The sequence below is a fragment of the Phacochoerus africanus genome, chromosome 2 (assembly GCF_016906955.1).
Source record: "Phacochoerus africanus isolate WHEZ1 chromosome 2, ROS_Pafr_v1, whole genome shotgun sequence".
Lineage (NCBI taxonomy): Eukaryota > Metazoa > Chordata > Mammalia > Artiodactyla > Suidae > Phacochoerus > Phacochoerus africanus.
The window spans coordinates 129,553,503-129,578,053 of record NC_062545.1 but is presented as its reverse complement, the minus strand read 5'-3'; the positions used below and the strand labels follow the sequence as shown (position 1 = coordinate 129,578,053).

Genomic DNA, 24,551 nt, shown 5'->3' with positions numbered 1-24,551 from the left:
ATTATTGCTAAATTCAGTATCCTGAAGCTTTCCCATTTTGTTTTCTTCTGTATTTTATTAATAGTTTCAAGTGTTCTGTGTAGGTCTTTAACCTACTTTAAGTTAATTTAAGGTTACTTTCCAGCTCTATTCTTTTTTTTTTTTTTTTTTTCCCTTTTTAGTACTGCACCTTTGGCATGTGGAAGATCCATGGCTAGGGATCAAATTGGAGCTATAGCTGCTGGCCTACACCACAGCAATGTAGGATCTGAGCCACATCTGCGACCCACACAATAGCTCATGGCAATGCCATATCCTTTAACCCACTGAGTGAGGCCAGGGATCAAACCTGCATCCTCATGGATACTAGTTGGGTTCATTACCATTGAGCCATGATGGGAACTCCCCCAGCTCTATTCTTTTGCATTTGGATATCCAGTTTTCCCAGCACCGTTTATTGAAGAGACAGTCCTTTCTCCATTTTCTGGTCTTGGTATTCTTGCTGAATATCATTTGACCACGTACATGAGAGTTGATTTATTGGCTCTCTGTTTTGTTCCATTGGTCTTTCATGTCTGTCTTTATGTTAATACCACACTGTTGTGATTACTTAGTATGTTTTGAAATCAGGAAGTATGAGGCCCCCAATTTTGTTCTTCATTTTAAAGATTATTTTGGCTATTCTTTTTTTTTTTGTCTTTTTGCTATTTCTTGGGCCATTCCCATGGCATATGGAGGTTCCCAGGCTAGGGGTCTAATCGGAGCTGTAGCCACAGCCAGAGCCACAGTAACGCGGCATCCGAGCCACGTCTGCAACCTACACCGCAGCTCACGGCAACACCGGATTGTTAACCCACCGAGCAAGGGCAGGGACCGAACCCACAACCTCATGGTTCCTATTCGGATTCGTCAACCACTGCGCCACAGTGGGAACTCCTGTTTTGGCTATTCTTAATCCCCTTGAGCTTCCATATTAAGATAAGGGTTTTTTTCTATTTTCTGTAAAACATACTCTTGGGATTTTCTTAGGGATTGTATTAATTGAATTCTATAGATCACTTTGGGTAGTATGGACATTTTAACCATATTAAGACTTCCAATCCACAAACACATTGTCTATTTATTTGTATCTTCTTTTTTTTTAAAGTAATGTTTTACAGTTTTCAGTGTATAAATCTTTCATGTCTTTGGTTAAATTTATTCCTAAATATTTTATTCCTTTTGATTCTGTTATAAATGATATTGTTTTCTTAATTTTATTTCTGGGTTGATCATTGTTAGTATGTAGAAATGATTCTGATTTTTGTGTGTTGATTTATTTTTATTTTTTATTTTTTTGGCTTTTAACTCAATTATATTTACAGTTGTCCAATGATCATCACAATCCAATTTTACAGCATTTCCATCCCAAATCCCCAGCCCATCCCTCCCCCCTCAATCTGTCTCCTTTGGAAAGTTTTTCAAAGTCTGTGAGTCAGTGTCTGTTCCGTAAAGAAGTTCATTGCATCCTTTTTTTAGATTCCACATATAAGTGATAACATAGATATTTGTCTCAGTGTTTGACTAACTTCATTTAGTATGATAGTTTCTAGATCTGTCCACATTACTGCAAATGCCATTATTTCATTTCTTTTTATGGCTAAGTAATATTCCATTGTGTATATTACCACATCTTCTTTATCTACTCCTCTTGATGGACATTTAGATTGATTCCATATCTTGGCTATTGTATATGATGCTGCAGTGAACATTGGGGTACATGTATCTTTTCAAGTCATGGTTTTCTCTGGATAGATGCCCGTGAGTGGGATTGCTGGATCAAATGGTAATTCTATTTTTTAGTCTTTTGAGGAATCTCCACACTGTTTTTCATAGTGGTTGAACCATTTACATTCCCACCAAGAGTGTGAGAGGGTTCCCTTTTCTCCACACCCTCTCCAGCATTTACTATTTGTAGACTTTTTGATATGGCCATTTTGGCTGGTGCAAGGTAGTACCTCATGGTAGTTTTGATTTTCATTTCTCTAATAATGAGTTATTTGAACATATTTTCATGTAATTTTGGCCATCTCTATATCTTCTTTGGAGAATGGTCTGTTTAGATCTTCTGCCCATTTTTTGATGGGGTTGTCTGTTTTTTTGATATTGGGCTGTAGGAGGAGTTTATATGTTTTGGTGATTAATCCCTTGTCAGTTGCTTCATTTGCAAATATTTTCTCCCATTCTATGGGTTGTCTTTTCATTTTGTTTAAGGTTTCCTTTGCTGTGCAAAAATTTTTAAATTTAATTAGGTCCCATTTGTTTTTATTTGTTCGTTTGTTTTTATTGTCATTACTCTAGAAGGTGGATCTGAGATGTTGCTGTGATTTATGTCAGAGAGTGTTCGACCTTTGTTTCCTTTAAGAGTTTTATGGTATCTAGTCTTATATTAAGTCTTTAATCCATCTTGAGTTTATTTTTGCGTATGGTCTTAGAAGTGTTCTAATTTCCTTCTTTTGCATGTAGCTGTCCAGTTTTCCCAGCACCACTTATTGAAGGGACTGTCTTTTCTCTATTGTATATTCTTGCTTCCTTTGTTATAGATTAGTTGACCTTAGGTGCCTGGCTTTATTTCTGGGCTTTCTGTCCTTGTCCACTGATGTATATTTCTGTCTTTGTGCCAGTACCATATGGTTTTGATGACTGTAGCTTTGTTGTATAGTCTGAAGTCAGGGAACCTGATTGCTCCAGTTCCATTTTTCTTTATCAGGATGTCTTTGGCTATCCTGGGTCTTTGGTGCTTCCAAACAAACTGTAAAATATTTTGCTCCTAGTCTGTGAAAAATGTCCTTGGTAATTTGATAGGGATTGCATTGAATCTGTAGATTGCCTTTGGTAGAATAGGCATTTTGACAATACTAATTCTTCCAGTCCGAGAGCATGGTATATCTTTCCATCTGTTTGTGTCATCTTTGATTTCTTTCATCAGTGTCTTATAGAGTACAGGTCTTTTGTCTCTTTAGGTAGGTTTCTTCCTAGGTATTTTATTCTTTTTGATGGGATTGTAAATGGGATTTTTTCCTTAATTTTTATTTCTGATATTTCATTGTTAGTATCTAGAAATTCAGTTGATTTCTGTGTATTAATTTTGTATCCTGCCACTTTATCAAATTCATTGATGAGTGCTAACAGTTTTTGGGTAGTGACTTTAGGATTTTCAAGGTATAATATCATGTCATCTGCAAACAGTGATGGTTTTACTTCTTCCTCTCCAATTTGGATTCCTTTTATTTCTTTTTCTTCTCTGATTGCCGTGGCTCAGACTTCCAAAACTATGTTGAATAGTAGTGGCAAAGACAGACATCCTTATCTTGTTCCTGATCTCATTGGGAATTCTTTCAGCTTTGCACCATTGAGAATGATGTTAACTGAGTTTGTCATATATGGCCTTTATTATGTTAAGGTAGGTTGCCTCTATGCCCACTTTCTGGAGTCTTTTTCTCAGAAATGGGTGTTGGATTTTGTCAAAGGCTTTTTCTGCATGTATTGAGAGCATCATATGGATTTTATGCTTCAGTTTTTTAATGTGGTGTATCACACTGATTGATTTGTAGATGTTAAAGAATGCTTGCATCCCTGGGATAAATCCCACTTGATCATGATGTACAATCCTTTTAATGTATTGTTGGATGTGGTTTGCTAGTATTTTGTTGAGGATTTTTTGCATTTATGTTCATCAGTGATACTGGCCCATAATTTTCTATCTTCATGATATCTTTGTCTGGTTTTGGTATCAGGGTGATGCTGGCCTCAGAGAATGAATTTGGGAGTGTTCCTTCCTCTGCAATTTTTGGGAATAGTTTCAGAAGGATAGGTGTTAGTTCTTCTCCAAATGTTTGATAGAATTTGCCTGTGAAGCATCTGGTCCTGGACTTTTGTTTGTTGGAAGTTTTTAAAATCACAGTTTCAATTTCAGTACGTGTGATTGGTCCATTCATCTTCTGTTTCATCTTGGTTTAGTCTTGGAAGATTGTGCTTTTCTAAGAATTTGTCCATTTCTTCCAGGTTGTCTATTTTATTGGCATATAGTTGCTTGTCGTAGTCTGATATGATCCTTTGTATTTCTGTTATGTCCATTGTAACTTCTCCTTTTTCATTTCTAATTTTATTGATTTGAATCCTCTTTTTTTTCTTGATAAGTCTGGCTCAGGGTTTATCAATTTTGTTGATCTTTTCAAGAACCAGCTTTTCGTTTCATTGATCTTTTCCGTGGTTTTCTTGGTTTCTATTTCATTGATTTCTGCTCTGATCGTTATGATTTCTTTCCTTCTGCTAAAATTGGGTTTTGTCTCTTCTTTTCTCTCTAGCTGTTTTAGGTGTAAAGTTGGGTTGTTTATTTGAGCTTTTTCTTGTTTCCTGAGGTAGGCTTGTATTGCTACAAACTTCCCTCTTAGCACTGCTTAAGCTATGTCCCATAGTTTTTGTATTGTTGTGTTTCTGTTGTCATTTGCTTGTAGCTATTTTAAAATTTCCTCTTTGATTTCAGTGATCCATTGGTTGTTTAGTAGCATGTTGTTTAGTCTCCAGGTGTGTGTGGTTTTTGCAGGTTTTTTTTTCTTGTTGATTTCCAGTCATATACCTTTGTGGTCTGAAAGAATGCTCAAAATGATTTCAGTTTTCTTAAATTTACTGAGGCTTGATTTATGGCCCAGAATGTGATCTATCCTAGAGAATGTCCTGTGAGTACTTGAGAAGAATGCATATTTTGCTCCTTTTGGATAGATTGTTCTATAAATAATATCTATTAAGTCCATCTGGTCTAATGCTTCATTTAAGGCCTGTGTTTCTTTGTTGATTTTCTTTTCTTTTTTTGGGGGGGGGTGTTTTTTTTAGGACCACACCTGTGGCATGTGGAGGTTCCCAAGCTAGGGGTCAACAGGGCTGTAGCTGCCAGCCTATGCCACAGCCACAGCATGCCAGATCCGAGCTTCATCTGGGACCTATACCACAGCTCATGGCAATGCTGGATCCATCCATTGCTGTAAGTTCAGTGTTAAATTCCCCCACTATTATTGTGTTATTGTGAATTTCTCCTTTTAAGGTTGTTAGCAGTTGCCTTACATATTGAGGTGCATGATCCTTTGTTGGGTACATATATATTTACAGTTGTTAAATCTTCTTGGATTGATTATTTGATCATTATAATGCCCTTGTCACTTATAATATTCTTTAAGATCTATTTTGTCTGATAGGAGTATTGCTACTCCAGCTTTCTTTGGATTTCTGTTTGTGTGGAATATTTTCTCCCATCCTCTTGCTTTCAATTTTATGTGTCCCTAAAACTAAATGGGTCTCTTGAAGATAACATATATATGGGTTCTGTTTTTGTGTCCATTGAGTCAGTCTCTGTCTTTTGGTTGGGGCATTTAGTCCCTTTACATTTATGGTAGTTATTGATATGTATGTTTTTATTGCCATTTTATTCATCGTTTTGGATTTGTTTTTGTTGGTCTTTTTTCTTCCCTTCTTATTCTCTTCTGTTGTGGTTTGATGACTCTCTTTAGCATTGTGTTTGGATTGCTTTTTCTTATTTGTGTGTATATCTATTGTAGATTTTTGATTTGCAGTTACAATGAAGTTTTGATATAGGAATCTATATATATATACAAGATTGTTTTAAGTTGTTGTTCTCTAATTGCAAGTGCATCTCCAGTGGCCTGCAGTTGTACCCTTCTTTTCTCATGATTTCTGATTTTTGGTAGCATATTTGTGTGTGGATAATTTCTTAATCTTTAGTATATGTATGCCTTTACTGGTTAGCCTTGTCATTTGTAACATTTTTTTATTCTAGTTGTAGCCTTTTATTTTCCCCCTAGAGAAGTTCCTTTAGTATTTGTTGTAAAGCTGGTTTAGTGGTGCTGAATTCTTTCAGCTTTTGCTTTTCTGTAAAGCTTTTTTTTTTTTTTTTTTGCTTTTTAGGGCCACACCTGTGGCATATGAAAGTTCCCAGGCTACGGGTTGAATTGGAGCTACAGCTGCTGGTCTACACCACAGCAACATGGGATCCAAGCCACATCTGCAACCTACACCACAGCTAATGGCAACACTGGATCCCCAGCCCACTGATCAAGGCCAGGGGTTGAACCCACATCCTCATGGATACCATTTGGATTCATTTCTGCTGTACCACAGTGGGAACTCCCTAAAGCTTTTGATATCTCCTTCAAATCTGAGTGAGAAGCTTGCTGGGTAGAGTAATCTTGGTTGGAGGATTTTTCCTTTCATTATTTTAAGTATATTGTGCCATTCTCTTCTGGCCTGCAGAGTTTCTGCTGACAAAACTGCTGATAACCTTATCGGGGTTCCCTTGTATGTCATTTTGCTTAGCTGATCCTGTTAAAACAGCAATAACCTAGACTATGTATTTCTTATTTCTAGGGCTTCTTCTGTTTCCATGTGCTTAAAAAAAAGGAGGGGAGTCCACTGAGTTAGGAAATAGTGAACAAAAAATGTACCATTTCAGTAGACATTTAGAGACCATCCTCTGAGCATAAACCACAATACTTGGTACTGGGGTTTCAAACATGCAGAGGAAATCATCTCTGTCTTGAGTTTCAGACTTGTAGGAAGGATGAGATTAGATAGTTGGTGACTCCGTAACGTAATGAAAAGAAACTTGGCAGAGATAACCAGCATTTAGGAACAATGCCATCTTTACCCTCTGCTAATGTTACCTTGAGTTGATTAATACTTACTATCCTTTAAAAAAGTTACTTTTTTTTCACTAGGCACAACACCATCACTGGGCGATGGTTGACCAGGTTCCAAGCTGTATGGGACCCTAAACAAGAAGACTGTGTCATAGTTGGCAGTATGGCCCATCCACGGCGAGTGGAAATCTTCCATGAGACAGGAAAGTCAGTGCATTCTTTCCTTGGTGAAAGCCTTGCGTCTGTATGTTCTATCAATGCTATGCACCCAACTCGGTATATTTTGGCTGGAGGTAATTCCAGTGGGAGGATACATGTTTTTATGAATTAAGTAAGCTGCAGTTACTTAATTGGTTTGGCAACAGCAATTTGTACAAATTAATCATTGTCTGAGGAGCCCACTAATTCATATGGCTAAGTCTGTTTACTTGGTAATATGTTCTGTTTAGCAACTATAAAATTGCTTAGTTAATAAGAACCATGAGCAGAATGTACTTTTAGTAAGGGAGAAGCCTTATATGCTGCTTCTACAGGGTGGGGAGGGAATTTGAGGGGAGTCTGTGATGCTTCAGCACTTTTAAATCAAGCAGAATGTTGAAAAATTCTAACATTATTAATGATAAAGCTTTGAGTGATCAGTATTAAAAGTTTTTGTGGTTTTGATTCTATAGTGATATATATAGATTTGTGGTTTATTTTATAGTTTGGAGTGAATATTCATTTAGACTCATACACTGGAAGGGGTCCTGAAAGGTCATCTAACTTGGTGATTTTGAAACTTAATTTTTTAAACTTTTCCCTCTGCCTTGAAATTTAATCTTACATGAAATCCCAGGATAATTGCTGAGAAGCTTTGGTTTACTTGGGCAGGGCCTGTGTCTATGTGTGTTGACCCTTTCCCTTCTCTGTCATCTACGTGGCTCTTGAGACACAGCCAAGGAGTCCCAGGGCCTGAAGGTGCGGGGTTTGGATCTACCCGATCCCTGTAATCCAGTGCCAGATTACCTTCAGACCAGTGTTTCCCCAATTGTGGGTTGTAGTTATCCATCCACATGAAATCAATTAACTGGCCATGAGCAGGGTTTAAAAAAATGAAAAGGAGAGAAATAGTAAAGAATAGAAAACATAATTAGAATAAGTATTCTTTTGTGAAACTTAGTTCCATACGCATACATATTTGTAGGTATACATGCGTATGTATATTCTGATGTAAAATGTGTTTCTTTATTACTGTGTACTTCGGGTCGCAGTTAAAGAAGTGAAAGCTTCCTCCCTTAGAAGGTTGCAGAGAGCCTTGTCCATCTCTGTCTTTAAACTCTCCAGAGGAGATTGCGTAGCCTGGGGAAGTGTTGTGAAATATCATTTTTGTCATTTCTTCATAAAATTTTTTTTTTCAGAAGCTATGGCAATTTGAATGTGTCTGTTGCTGGAAGGGAAGCTACTAAATCGGTGACTACTATCACTCTGTGACATTACCTATCCAACTTTATTTCATTGTTCTTCATTGTCAAAGTACTACTGAAAGGGTATTGTAAATAACTGCAGCAATATGTTTGATTTCTAAGAGGAACTATTATCTTTTCATAATTATATATCATAGAAATAAAGTGATGTGTATCATTTCCTTGAAGAACATTTTTTTCCTAAATAATTTCCTTCTCTAAATTTTGAGGCTTAGTTTATTAAAAGATTGTGGGTGTTTATAAGGCATAGGATTTCTCTATTTTCTTGATGATAGGAATACAGGAATTTATAGGCAAGGTGAAAATATTAATTTATGAAATGCCAAGCAAAGCTAAGTGAGGTTGAGGTATATTTAAACTGTCCTGGAAATAGTAAATGAAGCTTTTATATACTCCCTTTCCCTTTTCTATACCACTTAATTTTACAGGTTCTAGAGTGGCTAGTTTTGTGGGATTTGTTCCTTTTTTAAGATGTTGAAAACTACTGTCAAATTAGTACCATCATTTTAAGCTTTGAGTACTTGGTGGTCATTACTTGGCTTCTGCAATAAATGTTAGCAAATTCTTGATGTTTCTCACTTTTGTGGTTTCTTTGCAGCTTCACTTTAAGCTGTGCTATTTATATCCCATTCCATGTAACCAAAGTTCTGTCTTGAGGGAGTGCAGGAAAGAGAGAAGGAGAGTTGAGTGGGGGACTTGTTTCTTGGTGGTAAGCTCTATAATGGAGCAATTGTTTAAATCCGGCAAGCACACAAAGGACAGCTGTCTCCCTGAGGATATCCTTAAACTGTATTTTGTTGTGAAAGGCACTTCTCCAAGAGATTTGCTTGAAGCTGTGTGGCTTTAATTGTGTGCATATTATGATTGCTATCTCCCTTCCGGACCAACCTTTTATGTTCGTTGGCCTTTATAATAAATCATAAGCATGTAAGCTCTGAATTCCCTGGAGTTATTTTCTTAGAGATGCCTGGCCTTTTTTAATGCCTTGTCAAGGAGGAAGGAGATGTTTCTCATTTGGGGTGGACAGAGACTTGGTCAGACTATGAGAGACCACAAATGATTAGGTATTGATAGACTCTGAGTTAAGACCTGTTTTAGTATTCTTTCCTTTGAGTTACCTTTCCACAGAGAAGACTTTGCAAAGGTAGTTCTCCAGGAAAGCAGGGAGCTTTAGGGCTGTGGATACAAAGATTTAAATACTTTCAGCCACTGTATATAGCACATAAGAAGAAGGGGAGGGCAGAGACATGTGCCTTCTGTAAACTTGAGAGGAAGAAATATACGCTCTAGCTCAGATTCCAAAAACTTAGGTGTCCTGTTAGGCTGTCCCTTCTGACTTAATAGTTTTTTATTTTTCCTTTTTCAGTACCTAATTGATGGCCAGTAATGAGTTTTAGTCCTAAGATAGCATAGACCCATAATTTGGTTCAGTTGGCTGAAAAGATAGAATTTTTTGAAGTATCTTTTGTGTGTTTTACTCCATTCCATCAGCATGTTGTAGGGGTCTATAGAGAAAGCCTGGGCATGAGCTAAAACCAGAAGTGTGTTCAGGTGCAGAGGGGCTTGTTTGTGGTTTAGGAACCTATGGAGTGGGAGTCAGGACAGGGGCCCTGAAAGGATATGTACAGAGGTGAGTATCCAAAGGGCAGCAGATGTAAATCTGTAGGATGAGGGGAAACCACTCACATCCAGTGGTTTGCACTTTAAGAAAGACTTTTGTCATTTAAAAAAAAAAAACCTCACTGGGGACAGAGCTTTTAGATATCATTTTAAAGGTAATGGGGAACCTCTTAAAATTTGGAGGTGAGTGACAATAATCTGATGGGTCCTTAGGAAGATGAACTGGTGGCAGAATGGAGGATTGGAGAGCAGTTAGAACTGAAAGCAGGAAATGAGATATTAAACTAGCACAATGGCCCCTAATTTCACCTATTATCCTCATGGAATTTAGAAGGCCATTACCAATCCACAGCCATAGAGTGATGGTTACAGAATCAGATGAGATATTGTTATAGGGATGTATTTCGCCAGTTGCAAATGAGATTTGTAATTGTAGTGGTGATATCACTCTGTTCTCTTCATAAAAAGAGTTTTCCGTTCTTGCTCCTTAGTCTAGGCTTAAGAATACTGGTCTAGGAGTTCCCGTTGTCGCTCAGTGGTTAACAAATCCGACTAGGAACCATGAGGTTGCGGGTTCGATCCCTGGCCTTGCTCAGTGGGTTAAGGATCCGGCGTTGCTGTGAGTTGTGGTGTAGGTTGCAGACGCAGCTCGAATCCTGCATTGCTGTGGCTCTGGCGTAGGCTGGAGGCTATAGCTCCAATTAGACCCCTAGCCTGGGACCCTCCATATTCCGTGGGTGCGGCCCTAGAAAAGGCAAAAAGACAAAAAGAAAAAAAGAATATGGGCCTAGAACCTGGATCATCTAGGTTCTCCTCTGGGCTCTAAGACTATGTAACCTTGGGAAAATCATTTCTTGGTTTTCCTCATCAGAAAAATAAGGTCCAATTCATCTCTAAAATTATGCCATACTTAACAGCTTCTAAGATCTTAATAGTATTTATTTTGGGGAGAATGACAAGGATAATAGATTGTTATAAGCAAAATAATTCCAGCCACAAAACAGCAGTCAGCTGTGTAAATCCCACTGGTATCCTTTTATCTACGTTTTGTTAACTTGAAGAGGGAGAAAGTGAGACAGGCTGCGAGTTAAAAAAAAAAAAAAAAAAAGAGTCCACTCTTCTATGATATTTAAATATTTATTTAATTTAAAAAATAATTTTCATGGCACCAATGATTTTATGCTAACTACATACTGCATATGTAGAAAAAAGTACATTGCTTTGAAGGAAAACGTAACCTAGAATTTTTGGCACACGGAAGGTTAACAACTCTATATTTTTTAATGAAACTAAGAAATTCACATTTGCAGGTAGTTTACCTTCTACTGCTTAGAGATGCAGTACACTATTCTTTAGTAAGAGTTTTATTTCCTCTGATAGATGAAGCTATGGAAACTGTTGCTTTTTCTACAATGAGATCAAACTAATTTTGAGAGAAAATAGACAGAGTGGAACACAGTAAAATGAGATAAAAAACTTGAACAATTTTTAATGATGGGGAGATACCCAAAAAAAGACTAGTCACCAACAAAGGTTTGTTATTCAAGCACTTATTTTAAAAGCAAATTGAAGGAAACTTTTCTATCTGTATTTTGTGGGATAAGCCCTGGAAAAAAAAAAAAAAACCTGAAAGTTTCTGGTCAGAGAGCAGAATCCAGCTGTTGGAAGTGGTATGGGATATTGTACTGTTAGAATTCTAGACACAAGAAATGTACCAGGAAATGGAATACTGCATCTGTCTTTAACATGAATATGAAAGGTCAGAGTCGAGGCTATCACTCACTGCATAGAAACACCATATTCTAGACTGAGGTAGGAACACTACACTAAAAGGTAATCTGCTATGTTGCATAAGACAGTAGATATCCAGGTTTAAAACCAGCCCCCTATCTCCCGACAGCCTTTTCATCTCTGAGTCTACTTTTCCCTCTGGTCCTGTGCTACTACAGCCTTTCCTATGTAGATGACAAGTGGCAGTGGCTAATTAGTTCTAGGTGACCCCTAATCTTTACTAGGATCTCCCTCAGTTTTTGTCTCATCACTTGGAAAATAGATGTTTGTAATTCTGCCCAGATAGTTGCTGGTATGGAAAGGATTGGACAGGCTGTCTGCCATGCTTCGATTCTGGCAATGTTTCATCATTCCAGTCCTTGATCTTGCTCGTGTTGGCATCGGACATCTCTGCTGGTTGGTTGTTCGAGCACCCTTTAAATAAGCAACCCCAGTGCCTCTACTGGGAAGTGAATGACCCTGGATCTTTAACACATGTTAGGAATTGGAGCAGAGCTGACCCTCTTTCTGTTTACACCCCGGTAGGGAGCAGTTTTATTGCCTAGATCGGGGTTGGCAAATTATGGCCTGTGGGCCAAATTCAGCTCACCATCAGTTTTTATAAATAAAAGTTTCATTGGAACCCAGCCTTATTCCTTTGTTTATATATTACCTATGGCTGTTTTTGTGCTAAGATGGCAGAGTTGAGTAGTTGCCACAGAGCATAGTCCACAAAACTGAAAAAAAAAAAAAATTTACTATCTGGCACTTTATAGATGAAGTTTGCCAACCCCTGGTCTAGATAAGAGGGCATTTAAGATTACACAACATTCCCCCTACCTTGAAAAAAGAAAGACTCCTTTTATTCCATGACTGTCAAATTCTACACATGGACATGGGTCTGCTGTCTCGGGACAAACTAGGGGAAAGCAGATCTCCACGTGACTCATTCTGTTCTGCATTTGGGTAGCTCAGCATCATAGAGTGTCAGTAGCTGCTCCACTATTACGTGGGTCCCAGAAACATGTCCACTGACTGTCCTTAAATAAGTCCTCAGGCCACAGGTGACTCAGAAATCTCTCCCTGAGATGAAAACAAGATCTTGTGTGAGTGGTTATAAGAGTTGCAGAGCTCGGGCCTTGGACCCCACACTCACCCTTCACGTGCTGTGCTTCTTGCATGCTTCCACGGCTTCCCTCGGCAAGGATGACTAATGCTTTCCTACAACTTTTACTTTCCTGGTGCAGAGGATGACCCTAGGGGGCAGTATTTCTACATCTACGTGTTGGTCTCTGCCAAGTTCACCTTCTTTCTTTTGTAGGCATCTCTTAGAACTCCTATTTAAAGAGATTCTTTTCCTGGTCCCTTCCAAGGCTGTCTCTTGATCTTGAAATTCTATTTTCTGAAGCTTTTCATTCTCAGGATCAGTTTCTTTCTTGCATCGTTTAAGTTCATCAGGCTCTATTTTCTTAGTCCATAAAGTAAAAACAAAATATGAATCGATAAGAAAATAACATTTTGTTAAAATATAAATTGAAATAGTCTTTTTTGGGGGGAGGAGGGGGGTGTACAAAATAAGTACTGCTTTCTGAATCTCAACAGTCTCTCAGGTACCTCGGCTCTGGTTTCTGCTAACTTCACTTAGTCTGATATCTCGGACAGTCCTATCCCTAGCGCCACTGAATTCACCTAATGCTTTATGGAGTGCTTGAGATCCTTCACAAAAAAATCACAGAAGCATAAGTTCATTATACAGAACTCATGGTGATGCCCTCTAGGATCTAGTCTAAGGAGATAGACTTACCCCACCCCTGCTGCTGCTGCTGCTGCTGTAGCGGTGGTCCCTTCAGATGCCCACTCTGCTCAGATTTGAAAGAAACAAGAGGAAAAGAAAATCCAACTCAGACCATCATAAGAAGCAACTTTCCATTTAATCATTCTACATGGATGTTTACTTTTTTTAAAAGCTCTGTCTGGGAAGAAAACCTAGACAGTCCCCATTGTCCAGACCCCCGGCCTGCCTGCTGAGGCTGCAGTGACGAGTCTACTGGAACCCAGTAGGAAAGCTCCTGCAGAATACAGAAGACAACAGCTCTCTAGTCTTCAACTAGTGTCCCGCCTACGAGGTGACACTACTGCGAGAACCAGGAATAGTAAAATAAATTATTTTTGATATTTTCAAAATAATACACATCTATGAAAAATCAAAATTCAAAACCAAAAATTTATCCTGCAAATTGGGAGGATGAGAAACAGAGTCGCCGAGCCTTTCTTGAAAGAACCTCTGAAGGAAATGAGCTTTCCCAGTTAATTTAGACAGGACATGAGCCTATCCCATTCTTCTGGGAAACGACCCTCCTAGGCTGTGGACTTTGAGTCATGAGAGGAGGACTTGGTATATGTGCCGATGGTTCCGCGATGGGTCCCATTGCTGGGAGTGGTAGCCGGGCTCCTTGGTCCACCTGGCTAGTTATTGGGAGGAGTCATGCCTTCTCAGGTGTCAATGAGCAGGCTCACCACTGAGCGGACTTTGCAGGCAAACCATCGCCTGAGGGGACAAAAGTATTGATAGTGGAATTGTTCAAACTCGGGGGTCTGGCGGATATCGCGGAAAAAGGCAATGTCAAGGTCAGACTCAGTAAGGATGATCAGGAGGAGAAGCAAAACAAAGAGGAGTCCCATGGTCACAAGAAGCAAACGGAGGACACTTAAAACAAACTTATTCACCTGTTCCTCCTCTGGCCTGCCGTGCCCCTGACACAGGGCCCTCAGCTCTCCCCCAAGGGCCTCCATCTCTGCAGCAGTTGGGGTGCTGGCCTCAGATTCTTTCTCCTCCTCAATGCTGCAGGTGGCTCCATTGATCTGCCGGGAAAGCAGCATCAGCTCCAGGCTGTGCTCGGCCACAGGGGTGGGCAGCACACTGTCTGCAGGGCTGTAGGCCTCGTCTGCGATCACAGTGACTCGCTCGTTGCTGTCTGCCCGGCTGCTTCTCACGTGAGGCAGGAAGGTGTCCCCGTGGGAAGAGGAACGTACCGGGGTGGAGTGGGCACTGTCCCGCAGGGACTCGAGGCCTGGAGAGGCAAAAGGAAAATGAGCAGCCTTTCTGCGTCCCAGTGCACACTTTGCTGCCTGGTGGAGGCAGCATCTGTTTTGTTTTGTTTGGTCACTAAAATCCTAGGAAGCCCCTCTGCACGCCCACGTGACCAGCATTAGCATCTGCACTCCATTTTGATGTTATCAAGAATAGGACAACAGAAGCAGGAAAAATCAGATTGGCCATGCTGGGGAGTTTTGGTCTTGCTTATGGTTCTGGCGATAGTTGTTAAAGATTCTGTCTTTCCTGCCTTTGGTGACCTGGGCCTAGTTTTAGCCCAACTTGAAAGAGAAATGCAGGATATCCCTGACCCAGAGCTGGGGTCACAGTTCAGGGAGCTCACTGAGTGCCTTGAGAGGCAGGAGTGGGCAGGAGATTGTGGTTTTTTGGCGTACCCGGGTCTCATCAAATGTTGATTCTGGAGCTGAGTGTCCTCCTAAAAAGCCAGTGCACAGCTCCTAGAGCCCATGAGCAATTCTTCTGGATTTCTGCAATTGCTGTCAGCCTCTTTTGCCTCCTAGTTCTAGCTGTCCTGACTTTGTGGGAGGTGAAAATCCAATCCCCTCTTTCTCTGACTGAGGAGGGGAGCAGCTCCCTCTCTTTTCACCTTAGACTGAGCTGAGGCCAGAATAGGCTGGCCACTCCCCTATGGTTAGATACTCCAGAGTGCAGAGTGGTCTCTGAGAAGATCTTGTTACATTGTTAGGAGAAAGGGTCTTCTGGCCCCTAAAATTAATCATTATCTCTTTACTTTCTCAGATGGAACATTTCTCTTTCCAGGACTCAAGCTATGGTAGGGAGACACAGCAGCTGGCTACTCCCCACAAGCAAACAGCAGCCACCCAGGCCAGAGGAGGTGGGCTCAGAGTCGCCTAGTGTGGCCCACATCATAGTGCTCCCGAGGAAGGAGATGGCTTCTTGTTTCAAGTTCAGGGTTGGCATGTTGGTGGTGCGAGAGTGAGTGGCTCTCCCTCACTTTGTGGTCCACGTCAAGAGAAACCTGTCCCTTTTTGTTGCTCCAGAATCAACCTTGACTGTCCCAGACTGAACTAGATTCCACCCTAAAGGTTTGACCTCACCAGGTTTGATCAGGGAGTTTTCTGGTTCAGGGCTAGCTTCAGAAGCCCCCAGGTCTCTTTTAAAAGGCACCAGTAACCTTTCAGAAGTACTTTGGTTCATCAGCCTTGGCTCCCTTGGGGGCTGGTTGTAGCCAGGCAACCTGCCCACCCGCCTGCTATAGCCTGTCTCGGCATACCCTCAGTTAGAGGCCCTCCTGGGTAACGAACCCTGAGTTCTGAATAAGCGGCCAGAGTAGGTGGGAGAGGTGGCAGCCCTCTGCTCTCGGCCTCTACTCCCCATCACCCCATCTTTAGTGTATATATATATATATATATATTTATATCACAATCTCAACTCCTGTTTTCAGACGCTTCATGGTCCTAGCTATATTTCATTTGTCCCTATACTATAAAATTGTAAATTCGTATGTTTGAAAATTTAAAAAAAATTTTTTAAAAATTTTTTATCTTTTGTCTTTTTAGGGCCTCACTGGCGGCACATGGAAGTTCCCAGGCTAGGGGTCTAATCAGAGCTGTAGCCGCCGGCCTACACCAGAGCCACAGCAACGTGAGATCTGAGCCGCATCTGCAACCTACACCACAGTTCACAGCATTGCCGGATCCTCAACCTGCTGAGCAAGGCCAGGAATCGAACCCGCAGCCTCATGCTTCCTAGTCAGATTCGTTAACCACTGAGCCACGACAAGAACTCCTGTTTGAACTTTTTTAAGCACTTTCCTTTTACCTTTCATCAGCTTTGTGAAGTGGTGAGGGCAAGAGGTCACAGAACTTGCCTAAACTCATACGGTTGGTTGTTACTGGCAAAGGTGAGAGTGGAACCCAAGCCTCTTCTGTTGCTAATGATCATGCAGTGGGATTCTGGGGAGTGGAGTGGAACATTGGGCCGAGATGAGGGAAGTCAACTACCTGCACCTGCCTTAGATTTCACTGAAACTAAAAGCCCAAGAAAGTGTTGTGAAATAATGTGATATTAAGTGCCTGCCCCCTGTTCCAGAGTCTTTGAAGTTCCTTTGTTCTCTCTTTCCCTCATTTGCATGTGTAGCATGAGGAACATGTACCTGGGAGTGTGAAATGGGTTTCTGATAAAACAAACCTTTTCAGGCTCTGATCACACATGTTGGCTGACCCAGCTCCTTTTCCAAGTACTCCTTTGGCTCCTCCTTCCCTGGAGCCTCAGCCCCCTTGCACAGGGCACCTCACACCCTTTCAGGGAGCTGTCCCCCTTTTTTTTTTCCTTTTGGCTTTTTAGGGCCATCCCCATGGCATATGAAAGTTCCCAGGCTAGGGGGTGGATCAGAGCTGAAGCTACCAGCCTACACTATAGCTCACGGCAGTGCCGGATCCTTAACCCACTGAGTGAGGCCAGGGATTGAACCCCAGTCCTCATGGATACTGGTTGGATTTGTTACCACTGACACAAGACGGGAACTCTGAGCTGTCCACCTAAAGGACAGCTCTGACTGCCAGATCTTCCAAAGTATGACCAGCTTAGCTGCCAGAAGCCACTTCAGTGGAATCTGAGGTTGGCTTACAGTTCAGCCCTGAGCCCTCTGCTTGCTGGGGAAGGTGAGAGGAAAAAGTGACATCAGAAAGAACACCAGAAGGAGGGACACCAGAAGCCATGTTAAGAGTAAGGTGTTGGTGTTTTCAGTAAACAAGATAACGGCTGTGTATGGATTTCTAGTAGAGCATTGCCTGACAAACACAATTAGTAATATTAGTCTTCTGTTCCTCCAACAGGCCTCACCTGTAAGGTTAAGGTTATCATTCCTATGCCAGATTAGTCCTGTACTAAACTTCAAGTTTCACTAGAACCTGCCTCAGAGCTGCTATTCTGAGATAGATGGGGTGGGTGCTGTGGGTAGGATCTGGGTGAGGGTCACGGCAAAGCGGGGAGTGTCTTTTTACCTTGGAGGTGTTCCAGCTGACTGCCTTGCCCAGAGGTGGCTCCGAGCAGGCCAGGGGGCACAACGGTCAGGAGCCTACCCCGGAGCCGGGGCCCCATCCTCAGGATGCGCACGCTCAGGGGCCGGAGGCAGTGATTAGTCACCCGGAGCTGAACTCGGACTCTGGTGTGAATCTTAATCAGACTCTTCCCCATGATGGCCCAGGAAGGCAGATGCTTCTTCAGTGGAAACCAACTGATCTCTTCATGGGAATCAGCCAGGCGGGGGAGATACAGAGGGAGAGGATGGAAAACCAACTAGGGACAAAGGATTGTTGCTGATCTCACTCCACGGCAGCCGGCAGCCTCGTTGCAGTGCCTCCTGTGCTGGAGAGAGAAGTTGGCTGCGAGAGTCTCAGAGCAGGCTGAGCTGCGGGGAGGGAGCAGCTCTGAGAGGCCAACACTATCAGGAGACTGGATTCAGTCAGAAGCGCTCAGAGCCATAAAAAGGAATGTGTTCCCAGCCTCGAGCTGTTTCCCTGAGGCCCGTATAAGGGCCCTGGACCTCTCTGAGTGAGGGAGAGGGAGAGAGGGCAGGGGACAATCCCAGAGGGGAGGGGGCAACTGTCCCAGAATATCCTGGATGTGAGGCTATGAAGACAATGGGCTTTGGGTTGGGTGCCCCTGAAGCATGAGGAGGGGGCTTGGGGCTGGAAATGGGCTTTGTCCCTTCCTCCACTGTGCTATTCCTCTAGGTGCCAAGTGGTGCCCCACAGGTAGGGTCCAACGGGAGAAAGGAACTGATGTACCCGCATCTTCCCTGGGTCGGCCTATGCTAATAACGTGTTATCTTGGCATCCCTCTCAGTCTTTTTTTTTTTGTCTTTTTTGCCATTTCTTGGGCCACTGCTGCGGCATATGGAAGTTCCCAGGCTAGGGGTCTAATCAGAGCTGTAGCCACCAGCCTACGCCAGAGCCACAGCAACGCGGGATCTGAGCCGAGTCTGCAACCTACACCACAGCTCACGGCAACACCGGATCGTTAACCCATTGAGCAAGGGCAGAGATCAAACCTGCAACCTCATGGTTCCTAGTCGGATTCGTTAACCACTGCGCCACAATGGGAACTCCTCAGTCTTCTTTTTAAGGGTCTCATGTTGTTGAGATTACATGGGCTCATTTGAACTGTCATGTTGGGTTAATGTTTTTTTTTTTGCAAACTGTTTTTGGAGATAGCAAACAAACTTCCCCCTGGAAAAGGCAAATGGTTTCTGTGATACTAATTTATGTGCCATATGGATTATAGGAAAGACAATCCAGATGGGCCAATATCAAACATCCATAACTTTCTGGGAGTTTTGATGGTTTGTGCCCTTCTTCTGAGGTGCCCATCATGTCCCTCTCACCCTCCCCTGCAGGGTTAGGGTGGACAATGAGTCATGTTAAGTGCTTTAAAGGCAAAACCTCTCTTGAGAGATGATGCAGCTGAACTCCCGCTTCCTGCAATAATCCATTCCTACTTTTTCCAGGCTCAATGATCCTTGCACTTAACTGCTGAAGTCTTGCATTTTTTCCCACATCCAAACCAGATGTACATCTGCCTCTCCTCACCCTGAATTTCATTCTGCTTGTGAGTTTCATTCCTGCTGGGGCCGTTCTGAGCTTCTACCTCTGCCCTCCTGAGCTTAATGGGCCATGAGTAGGGATGGAGGCTGTGCTTGTCTGCAGGCAGGCCTGGGTGGGAAGGGCATGCTGGCTTGGGGAGTGGCATGTGGGGGCCAAGTGTGAAGTTCTTGTGAGGTGCCCCAGCCCTCGGTGGGGGTGAGGTGGGGTGCTCTGCTAGAATAGCTTCCGCAGAGGCCTCTCCTTGCTGCACCCTCCACTGGCATCTTGCAAGCACAGGTGACTATTTTGGATGCTGAGGAGCCTACCGCTGCCACAGTGGGAGAAGACAGGTTCTGGGAGGAGGCTGAAGGCATCACCTAGGTAGGGACTGAGGCAGTCTCACAGCTTGTCTTGGGGGTGGGGGGGTTTGAGGACATTTCTCCCCTCTGAGTCGTTCTGCTGACCCTGCTGGGCACTGCTCCAAAGGAGTTGTAGGCCCACAGGGATGGCTCTGTCTTCCCTCTTCTGGGAATGCTGGTTTTACTGGACATTCTTCCATATGCTGGGGGCAGAAGTGCATGAGGCAACTCTCCTAAGTGGTGCCCGCATTAGTGCCAACTTCCCCCTGGGGGCGGCCGTTTTTCTCTGGGAGGACAGCTGTCCTGACTTTCTGTAGGAGCCCTGGGATGAACCTGGTGGCTTTAGCCTCAGGATAGATAGAAATAAGGGCCACGGAGACGGGAGGTGGGGGGGAATTATGTTTCCTCCAAAGAGGAGAAGGATTTCATTCTGCTTTCCCGAGATGCACACCCCAAAACAAGAGAGCTGGCCTCAGTTTCCCTTTTCAACCTAAGGTAACAGGAGAAATCAGGAGGCCATGTGATGACGGTCAGACCTCAATAATTCTATACCTTACATAGCAGTTATACTTGGTAGTTTAGAAGGCATCCTCCCACACCCACACACCCCTCTACAGTGGGGGGAACAAGCTCAGAAAGGTTAAGCGACCTGTCCCAGAAAATGTGCGGCAAAGCTCTGATTTTGACCTCATCTTTGATGTGCTGACCAGGGCTGTTTACGTTGTGTTTGCTGCTTTTCATCTCTTTAAGGTACTTGCATCAGCTTCCTTGAAACCCATGGAGTTTTTTTTTTTTTACAAGTGGAGCAACTAAAGTTCACATAATTAAGGCACTCAATGGGGTTGCCCAGCTCAGGTTCTCAACCCCTAGACCATCTGTAGTTATATACCATACTCAGCTGACACAGAGTAAGTGACACATCATAAAATCCTAAACACAAACCAGAGATCCTCCTGAAGGAGCAGCAGAACAATATCCTCCCTAACTCAACAGGTTCTTGCTCATCATTTTCATTAACAAGCAGCATTTCCACAGAAAGGGCAGAGGGCCTTGCCTTCCCAGCCTCCAGGACAGAGACAGGTTTGAAGCAATCCTACCTCTGTGTCCGACTGCTGGAGATCCTCTGAGGTCCTACAAAATGTCATCTTCAGGAACAAACACTCTACTTTACGCCTTGCCTATGGGGCAAGCCGGTCAGTGACAACAGCTCCTAGCAGTACTGACAGCCCAGAGACTGCACAGGTGTCAGCCTCAGCTACTGGAATATCTCATTCAGGGAAGACACACCGACCTTGTGTCTCTTCCTGCCTCCACCTCCACCTCCTCCAGAGGGAGGGAACGGTAGAGAGAGAAGGGATATGCTGGGTTTCCTGAGACAGTGTTAAAGAATTCAGATAGCAAGAGGACAGATTTCTACAACTGAGGTAGAAAGTGGTGGCAACTACTGGAATGCTTCAGAACCAAGAGTCTTCATTTCCTGGTTAACTGCCTTAGCCACCCTGATCATTTAAGCTGTGGAGACTGGTCATCAGATCTGGAGCAAAAAGCAAAGCCACTTGATGGAAAGCAATTTCGAACTGCATGGAATCTGGTAGATTCCACATACAAAGGTCTCCCCCAAAGGTCTTGCCCAATACCCTCAGACCTACCAACTCCTTCTGGACCACAGCTCAGCAGGGCTGGATGGGATTACCCTTCACCTGACACCCAGCTGTTGTTCCCATGCACTGGGTGAAATCTCCCTACCCTTGGAGAAACTTGCTGCAGTCTCTAATGCAAATTCACTTGTTTTGTTGTTTTGTTTTGTCTTCTTAGGGCCACACCCCCAGCCTAGGGAAGTTCCCAGGCCAGGGATAGAATTCAAGCTACAGCTGCCAGCCTATACCACAGCCACAGCAACATGGTATCCGAGCTGCATCTGCGACCTACACCACAGCTCAGCATACTGCCAGATCCTTAACCCACTGAGCGAGGCCAGGGACTGAACCCTCGTCCTCGTGGATACTAATTGGGTTTGTTACCACTGAGCCACAGTGGGGAGTCCAAATTCACTTCTTTTCTGTGAGGAACTGGTCCCAGTAACACTTGGAGGACCCCACGTCATCTCCAGAGCTCATGCTCACCTTCCATGATGGAGATGTGAACAGCTCTTCTCCGGGTCCTGGGCACGCTGCTCAGCCTTGGGCCATGGGTTATGGAAGGACAGCTGCGGCTGGGAACCATCCCTGCCCTGAGGTTAAAGAGAGAGAACTCTGTCAACTCGGTGCACAGACAGATGTGGTCAGGACTTAGAGTTGAGGAGTGGTTACTACAATTGCCCGGTTGTTTTGAGCTTTGTTTTGTTTTAAAAAAAAAAATCTTTTAACCTGATTTTTGCCTTTAGTACCTGGTAAAGAAGACATTGCTTCAAACTTGTCAGTCTCCTTATATCCCAGACCCACCTGAGCCTTTTTTTTTTTTTAGTGTGGCAGCGGTGTCAGTGGTCTCTGGGCAGGACAGCAGGAAGTAGAGTGCCAGGCTAAGCGGCACTCCTCAAAACCTGCCTCAGACTGACAGGGCAGCCTCCCGACTTCCAACAGAGGCTGCTGGCACAGGAGCTCCATGTGAAGACAGGTAGTAACTCTGATTCCCAGAGTCAGGCTGGTTGGCAAACCCTAGTCCACGTGGCCAGTCATCTTCCTGGGTCTTAGCAGATTCCAGGAGATGGACTTCTGATGCATGATTTATAAAGACACATGAGGCATGGAATTCAAAACTATTTCAGACCTAGTGTGACTGGCTTCCTGTAATGGACTGACCCCAGACCCAGTGAAATCTTGCTGCTTGGATATGTCCTCCGTGGTCTATGACCAGTTTCAGGACTTGCGATGACAACAGAGAATTACCCAGGAAGGGTGTTCCTGGGTCTGAGGCTCTATCTGCATTAGCCCACCCACCCTCATTCTCCATCAGGGCTCAGGGAACCAGGGTCAGCCTATTCCCCATGCCTTTAGCTGAGATGGGTCTCTTCATCTTCCTGCCTTGTTCGGGAGCCGTCCATCATGGCCAGAATCTTCACGGTATTCAAAGTGCTGGCTCTTTGAAGATTCTGAGATCTGATTCTGAGATTCTGAGACCTGGTTTGAGGGGAAGCCCCTGGCAGCCTACCTGTGTATTTCTGGTGGCTCTCGCTTGATCTTGGCACTCGATTCCATTACTTCCTTGGCAACTCGGCCACTATAAGTAGTATAATAAAACAAGCAGCAAGAAATGAGACAGTGTTCCAGGACTGGCCTCCTCTCTGAGATCTCATATACTTTGGCTGAATTGGGAAATGGCCTCTTTGCCCTGCCCTTTCCCAATGTTTAGGTCACTGAGAAAGGCTTGTTTGCTGGGGAACAGAGCTCTAAGGTGTCCTGACAGCTTTCTTAGAGGGCTCTCTATTTCTGGAGTCTTCGGGATCTTCCATTCTCATTAAGGAATCATTCCTCATTGTCCAGCCTGTTCCAAAAATATTGCACAGAAAAGGAGGAATCTTTTGACAGACATGAATCACTGTTGTAGTTCTTATTTTGCTGCCTTTGAAAGGGCAGGAGAAGATACAGATCTTAAGCCCTACAGACAAACAGCTGCAGGGAAGGAAAGAGCCAAAAGGTTAGGAGAATTGGATGGAAACCTCACACCTTTTTGGAGGTTCCCAGTGTCTTTGTTCTCAAAGATAAGGATCACTGAGCCACTGTTCTCCAAAGAAGGATCTGAAAAATAGGTCCGTAATGGTTACTTACTGTTGCTATTTACCTGTATCGGAACCGGCTCCCTTTAAAGAATAAATTGCTGCTGGATACTGTGCGGACTTGGCTTGACTTCTCCAGCCTGCAGCAAGGCAAAGTTCAGTGTGACAGATGGCCTGCAACCACCTCACAGCCTAAGGCAGCTCATTCCCAGCTCCTTCCAAAGGCTGCTGGAGGGAACTCTTCAGGAAAAGGCCCTTCATGCCCTCATTTGTCTCTTACTCTCCTCTAGCACCTGACAGCTGTGCTCCTGGCCTCAGTGCTGGGGTCGGTTATGCTGAAACCCACTCCCATGTCAGGAGAGTAAAGGCTCCCCAAGAGTGCTTCATGGGGCTCACCAGGGGGACTGAGAGCATAAACAATAGGGAGGATGGTCTGGAGGAATAAGAGAATGTCACCCACTAATCAGTCACATTAGCACTGTGACCCTGAGCAGATTTCTTTCCCTCTATTTGCCTCAGTTTTTTCTTTTCTTTTCTTTTTCTTTTTTTTTGGCCACCCCGTGGCATATCAGAGTTCCCAGGCTGTAATCTCGATTTAAGCTGCAGCAACTTCGGATCCTTTACCCCACTGTCCTGGGCTGAGGATTGAACCTGCATCCCATTGCTCCCAAGATGCTGTTGATCCCGTTGCACCACAGTGTTAACTTCTCTTCTTCTTTTTTTTTTTTTTCTTTTGGCTACACCTGCAGCATCTAAAAGTTCCTGGGCCATGGTTCGAACTTGTACCACAAGCGGCGACCCAAACCACTGTAGTGACAATGCTGGATCCCTAACCCACTCTGCCACAAGAGAACGCCTTGCCTCGGTTTCTTTTTTTTTTCTTTTTTTCTTTTTAGGACTGGAGCCGTGGCATATGGAGGTTCCCAGGCTAGGGGTTGAATCAGAGCTACAGCTGCCAGCCTGCACCACAGCCATAGCAACCGAGCCGCGTTTGCGACCCACACCACGGCTCACAGCAACACCAGATCCTTAACCCACTGAGCGAGGGCAAGAGGTCCTATTCAGATTTGTTTCTGCTGCACCACAAGGGGGACTTCCTCAGTTTTCATATCTATAAAATGATGGAGCTGGCACTGCTTGACCTTCAGATTTCTCTTCCGGTCCTAGAATTTGATGATTCATGTCCAGGTCTGGGTAACTGGGTGGAGAAGAATAGGGGCTGCCCTTTCTATTCCATCTCCTTCTTGGAGAGTCCTCAAGTATATTATCATATTAAAGACTGAGAAGTCCTGAAATG

The 24,551-nt window shown here is 43.4% G+C and overlaps 2 protein-coding genes across 7 annotated transcripts in view; one reads left to right on the top strand and one right to left on the bottom strand.

The window, feature by feature from the left end:
* Nucleotides 1–8,288, top strand: part of WDR76 (WD repeat domain 76) — a 94,808-nt gene extending 86,520 nt beyond the window's left edge. For all 4 annotated transcript variants that reach the window (XM_047766494.1, XM_047766493.1, XM_047766495.1 and 1 more), the window contains one exon: nt 6,747–8,288. In XM_047766494.1, coding sequence (XP_047622450.1) covers nt 6,747–6,999 — 253 coding nt within the window. In that variant the 3' untranslated portion in view covers nt 7,000–8,288. The remainder of the gene's footprint in view (nt 1–6,746) is intronic.
* Nucleotides 8,289–10,921: 2,633 nt separating this feature from the next.
* Nucleotides 10,922–24,551, bottom strand: part of FRMD5 (FERM domain containing 5) — a 331,187-nt gene continuing 317,557 nt past the window's right edge. The window contains exons 11-15 of one of the 3 annotated variants that reach the window (XM_047766490.1): nt 23,320–23,394; nt 22,690–22,758; nt 21,666–21,772; nt 14,249–14,592; nt 10,922–13,380 (exon numbers count right to left, since the gene is read on the bottom strand). In XM_047766490.1, the coding sequence (XP_047622446.1) occupies nt 13,303–13,380; nt 14,249–14,592; nt 21,666–21,772; nt 22,690–22,758; nt 23,320–23,394 (673 nt within the window). In that variant the 3' untranslated portion in view covers nt 10,922–13,302. Of the gene's footprint in view, nt 13,381–13,433; nt 14,593–21,665; nt 21,773–22,689; nt 22,759–23,319; nt 23,395–24,551 lie in introns of those variants that run through there. The other 2 variants (XM_047766491.1, XM_047766489.1) reach the window with 2 other exon arrangements.